Here is a 5,849-nt window from a genome sequence, read left to right on the forward strand (position 1 = left end):
TTCTAACTCTACACCTGGTCTTTCATTTCACTCTCCTGCAGTCGTTCTGGTAAGAGCCATGCAATTCTCTCCGGGCTGTTTGGTGTTGCTGTTCTCCCTTTTCCATAGTGCACCTAGAGCTCCGGCCACTGTGGTTGAGGACTTCAACCATGTAGAACGATGCAAGGATTCCTTATACATGGGAACCCCACCACGGGGAATCATTGATGCCAAACTGAAGAAGATCTGTCAGCGGTATGCAGACAAGCCACGCTTCGTGACCCTGTACGACCCTCAGAAACGAATCCCCGTCTACTCAGCCTACTCCTTCAAGAAGACAGAGGGAGACCGGCGCGTGGACTACCCCTGGATGTATGAGCCACAGGTCAGTCAAATTCATTATTGCTGTTGTTGTGAGTCTTAAATGTTATGTTATACGTGTTTTATATCTGAAAATGATGGTAATGTTAAGTCCCTATTTTGCAGTGACAGGAGTTGAAATGTTATAGCTGTTAACTGATTTATCATAGCCCTTCATTGAACAGTGTATAGCTTCTTTTCCTTTGTTACTATGTAGTCTACAATCGTGTGAGTGATATGCTGATACTTCTCCCCTCTCTCTCCAGCTGGCAGAGGTTGATGGCAATGGAAACATGCTACCCTTCCCTACCGGCTACCTGCACATGAAGTTTGAGGACAGCCAGGCAGTGCTGGATGACTACTCTGACGTGGTACTGTATGAACGTGGCCACCTGAACCCAGACCAGCACCAGTCTGACCCTCATGACCGTGCCTCCACTTACACCCTGACCAACGTGGTGCCAGAGATCAGAGAGTTCAACATTGGGCCGTGGCGTGAGCATGAGGAGCGCATCCGTGTCCGCCTCAACAACTACTGCCGTGGCACCGCCTTCATCGTCACAGGGGTGACCACTACAGGTCACATGATTCGCCGGAACAACCAGGACCGCGTGGCCATCCCTGAGGACGTGTGGACTGCCTACTGCTGCACTGACTATGACCGCAACGCCCCCCACGATGTCCGCATCCGCTTCCCCTCCCAGGCTGCCCTGGCCAAGAACGCCAAGGAGGGCAACACAGTCCACGAGATAACTGTCCAGGACTTGGAGAACTTCCTGAAGACCCGGATGGACGTGGACCAGAACCTGCAGCTCTTCTATGACAACTGCATCTCCCCCTCTCCCCTCCCTCTGTACCTCCACCACACCATCTAAAAGCTCCCCAGCAGCTACCATACACACCTACTCTGTGTGCTCTGTGTATCTTAAATGTGTATGCTCAGTGCGCTAGTAGTTTTTATAATGATTAAATATGATGTACACTGGCAATTTGTTAAAAGTTTTGTACTTGTAACAGAACATTCATAGCATTTTGTCGTGCTTTGGATATGCTTTTAATATCTAAGATCTGCTTTGCAAATTACTTCTGTTGTAGCGTAGGGTAATTGTCCCTTCAAATTACTTATGTTGTAACGTAAGCTAATTGTCCCTCCAAATTAATTCTGTTGTAGCGTAGGCTAATTGTCCTTCCAATTGACTTCTGTTGTCGCGTAGGCTAATTGTCCCTCTATTTTCTGTATTTGTAGCACTCTTTTTAACTGCAATTGGCTTTGCCTTTATCTGTCCCCTTATAAAACAGCTCAGTGGCATTCAAATACAATGGTTTAGTGTGTCAACCATTCTTGGAGAGGTGTTATCTGCTCATAGTTGGAAAGTGGTTGTAAAATGGACTATACCATCAAAGGCTGTAAAGAGTGTATCTTCTTTGAATAAAACAAATTAGTTCTCTGACAGGTGTCATGTTTTACTGTTTCAACCAGTCACACAGAATGCTACAGTATAAAACCAACATTTCAGGTCACAATTATGAAAAATGTATTATTACAGTTATGAACACATCTTTTCATACATGTTTTGGGTTTACAGTCCCCATTCTCCAATCATAGTCGCTTTATTATGGTTATTACTGTGTTATTATGTATAACCTGTTCAGGTTAGGGATAGTTAGCATCAGAGTACAGGAACATTATGTATCAGGTCGCATGTTTTCCCTTTACTCCATGAACTAATCCAAAACTTTCCAAAGAGAAGGTCCTGCACACTTTTAGGACAGGTTTTTTTCCTTACCATGTGACTTGGCTCTAATTTATGCCTCATAATTAATTTACCTCTCCGATTACTCTGATTGACACATTAAAAATCGTCCTCCAAAATGTGCCCATAGCAGACAGCCCAACCATCCTCTCAGAACATGTTGAGCTGTGTGGTCATTAAACTAAGTGTTTGTGCGCATGGGTGAATTTGAATGAATGGTGTCTGAGTGGATGCAGTATAGCAATTTTTACATTAACTTTCTCGTTAACTAGCCACTCATATCTTCTATTACTTTTATTACTTGTTCTTTTTTACTTGACTTGACTTTTATTGTTATTGATTAATGTACTGCATTGTTGAGGGAGCTAGCGCATAATTATTTCGATGCACCTTTTATACCTGCTGTAAACAAATTAAACTTGATTTTATTTGATGATGAGAAAGGCCTCTCCTTATTAGGCGCCTACAGTTCTCAGTGCTTTTGAACATGTGACTCGTATAAGTTTCCCCACTGGATGTGGGAATGGTTAGAACTGGGAGCATCAGGCTTACAGGTGAGTCCCGGCCAATCCTGTAACATTGCTTTGCATGGGAAAGAGCCATTAATAAGTTTAGTGAAAGTAACGCTAACACTGACAGACTGCTAAATCCTGATGAGACTGACAGACTGCAGAATCAGTGACAGAGGAGTGTGAAGGTATCAGAGCAGTATTAAATACAGGGATATTTCTTAAGAGCATGAGGTCAACTTGGCGGCTGTCTTGGTATGCTATTCTGAGTATGTTCCTGTGGGTGCCCTGGGCCTGGTGTGGTGTGGTGGAGGACTTTGACCATGTGGAGCACTGTAAGGACTATATGTACATGGGCATACCACCACGAGGCTACCTGGCGGGCAGCAACCTGAAGAAGATATGCCAGATCCTGGAGGACAACCCCCGATTCGTCACCCTCTATGACCCCCGCAGACACATGCCCCTCTACTCTGCCTACACCTTCAAACGGTCTGACGGCGAGAAGAGCATAGACCAGCCCTGGATGTACGAACCACAGGTGAGTTGAGGTCTGAGGACAGAGGGAAGGTAAGGGAAGTTAATCATTGTAACAACTGTGTTTTTTTCCCAGTGTGAGAATTCATATGTCTGTAACTACAATTACGTTCTCATATGAAGGAGACTATTATGGTACCTTGGATATGGACTTGAACGATATTCAAAAACTAAAGCTCACTGTCTTGATCAGAGAATGAGTGAGCCTTTGTTTTTCGCATACACCCTCTATCTTCCTTTAGTAATAGCATGAATTACCGCAATAAATATAGAGCTCTTTAATTTCACCTAATCACAAAAGTAGGTTATAATTTAAAGATAATCTCTCTCTATCTTTCTAGCTGGCCTCCAGTAAATCCAGCAGTAATATGGAGGTCTACCCACAGCCGGCTCAGATGCACATGCGTCTCATGGACAGTCAGGCGGTGCTGGAGGACTTTACAGACATGCCCCAGTATGTGCGTGGCCAACTGAACCCAGACCAGCACCAGTTGGAGCCCCTCGACAAGGCAGCCACCTACACCCTGTCCAACGTGGTGCCTCAGATCAGAGAGTTCAACACTGGCCCCTGGGCCCAGCACGAGGACCGTATCAGACGACGCCTCAACAACTACTGCCGCGGCAATGCCTATGTCATCACGGGAGTTACCTCGGCCGGGAACATGATTCGGCGAGACAACCAGGACCGTGTGGGCATCCCAGAGTACATGTGGACGGCCTACTGCTGTCCAGACTACGACCACAATGCCCCCTACCTAGAGCGCTACCGCTTTCCTGTGTTTGGGGCCTATGGTCTGAATAATAGGGTCAACAATGCTGTGGTGGAGGTGCCTATCAAGACCCTAGAGACGTTTCTGAAGGGACGGATGGACGTGGACAAGAACTACCAGATCTTCTACAATGACTGTGTGCCTGATGACATGTAGCCATACTAGAAAACGTTTTGTCTATAGCTGTAATGGTGACGGACATAAAAGCAAGGTTTAGTATTGTGGGATCAAATGGTATATGGTGTGGATGTATTTATTCATACATACACTAGAGGGAGCTTCTGTCAAACTTCTACGTTTACATTGTAGTTACTGGCCCAATGCTCTTAACCACTAGGCTACCTGCAATCCACTACTTCTGTAGTAATTTTCCTTTTTGGGGGAGGATAAAAGAAACTTGACCTGTATTTTGTCTACATTTTACTGTCAATAAATGCAAGTAGACTGACACAACTATGTAACTTCATTCACTTTAGGAACCAGAACCAAGAATGTAGGTCAGTGGACAGGAAGGGGTTTTAAATGCATCCCATTGGCAGCATTGACTGGACAAAAGGATTTTAGATGCTTCTCATTTTTTTCATTGCTAAGTGGTTCGTATTTGGTTCCTTTGTCCTTATTGGCACATGCAATCTTTTTGCGTCTAAAAAAATCCCTAAAGCTATATGAATAGGTCTCTATATTTACAACTGCAGGTCACCCCCAAACAATAAAAAGACATATGCTACACCTATAGCCAATTTTCACTCCTGGATTAGGAGAGTGTGGTATATTGAGCCATTTTTTTACTTTCAGCATCACTACATCAAGGGAAATATAGTATTATTTCTAACAAAGACATCTACATATATTTTAGGATGTTGGGTATCCCTGGAAATAATCAGAATTCATGTAAACATAACAGTTCTGAAAACATACCGTGCCTCAAAAAAGTTGTCTCTTGGCACAATTTACCCCGGGTATGAGGTAAGTTGAGCATAGGGACAGGGTAAATTGAGCCACCTTGGGGTAAGTTGGTGTGGTGTCCTGTGACAGTGGGCGATGGTAGGTCAAAGTTTAATTCATGGAATGGGGGTGTGGTATATTGTATATCTTAAATGTATGCGTCACACCCTGGCAGGGAGGGTCTGTGACTAAAATGGCTCAATTACCAGACTACGCCAGTTTCTGTTTAATACAGGGAACACTTCAACCAGTGAAATGCTGCGTTCAAAACAACTGAGAACTCGTAACTCGTAACTGGGAAATCTCTGACTTCCGACTTCAGTGCGTTCAAGACAACTGGGAACTCGAAGAAAGCTCCGACTGTGAAAATTCGTTTTTAACGGACATCCAACTCAGAATTCCAAGTCGGGAACTCAGGCCTCTTTCTAGAGCTCTGACTTTCCGACCTCAAGATCACTGACTAATTCGACCTTGTTTTTTTCAGGGTTCCCAGTTGTCTTGAAAGCACCATAAGACACACAGGTTTGTGATGACAGGCCGCCTATTGGATTGGGTCATGAGCAATACAATGGACCAGGCAAAACTATATCAACAATACCATTTTATTACAAAGATCTTTCAGTTACAACATTCCAAACCAACTGGCCATATTCTGTTTCAACTTTGCCAGTATAAATAACCACAGTCAATGATACATATGATGATGATACACACCCCTCTTGGAGCAAGAACTACAAAATAAAAAACGACAGCCTACAACCCAAACTATTTTTATGACGGATGCTACTACGTGCTAGCTCCAACCAGAGCTCTGTAGTTCAGACCTTTGTAGTTTGGACGACAACTTGTATCTTGCACTCCAGCGCCTCGGACGTACTTGACCCAAACACAGGTGCACCAAAGGTTAAAAAGGAGGCAGAGGGCGTGAACTGCAATGAAAGAGAGAGTAGTTTAGGGATCCTCCAATTACAGGAGGATCATACAAAAAAGTGAAT

The 5,849-nt window shown here is 44.1% G+C and overlaps 2 protein-coding genes across 2 annotated transcripts; both read left to right on the forward strand.

The window, feature by feature from the left end:
- Nucleotides 1–1,790, forward strand: LOC129864001 (endonuclease domain-containing 1 protein-like). Its single transcript, XM_055936519.1, has 2 exons — nucleotides 1–364; nucleotides 606–1,790. Exons 1-2 carry the CDS (start codon nucleotides 59–61, stop codon nucleotides 1,212–1,214), a joined length of 915 nt encoding a protein of 304 aa, XP_055792494.1. The 5' UTR covers nucleotides 1–58; the 3' UTR covers nucleotides 1,215–1,790.
- Nucleotides 1,791–2,815: 1,025 nt separating this feature from the next.
- Nucleotides 2,816–4,300, forward strand: LOC129863276 (endonuclease domain-containing 1 protein-like). Its single transcript, XM_055935169.1, has 2 exons — nucleotides 2,816–3,143; nucleotides 3,481–4,300. The coding sequence occupies exons 1-2, from the start codon at nucleotides 2,832–2,834 to the stop codon at nucleotides 4,063–4,065; spliced, it is 897 nt and encodes a 298-aa protein (XP_055791144.1). The 5' UTR covers nucleotides 2,816–2,831; the 3' UTR covers nucleotides 4,066–4,300.
- The last annotated feature ends 1,549 nt before the right edge of the window (nucleotides 4,301–5,849 follow it).

This window comes from Salvelinus fontinalis, chromosome 10 (assembly GCF_029448725.1).
Source record: "Salvelinus fontinalis isolate EN_2023a chromosome 10, ASM2944872v1, whole genome shotgun sequence".
NCBI classification, from domain to species: Eukaryota; Metazoa; Chordata; class Actinopteri; order Salmoniformes; family Salmonidae; genus Salvelinus; species Salvelinus fontinalis.

Bases quoted from the DNA above. Each gene is read 5' to 3' on its own strand.
- LOC129864001 (XM_055936519.1), top strand. From the start codon at position 59: ATGCAATTCTCTCCGGGCTGTTTGGTGTTGCTGTTCTCCCTTTTCCAT. The intron at 365-605 runs GTCAGTCAAATT...CTCTCTCTCCAG, and splicing joins CCTGGATGTATGAGCCACAG to CTGGCAGAGGTTGATGGCAA.
- LOC129863276 (XM_055935169.1), top strand. From the start codon at position 2,832: ATGAGGTCAACTTGGCGGCTGTCTTGGTATGCTATTCTGAGTATGTTC. The intron at 3,144-3,480 runs GTGAGTTGAGGT...CTATCTTTCTAG, and splicing joins CCTGGATGTACGAACCACAG to CTGGCCTCCAGTAAATCCAG.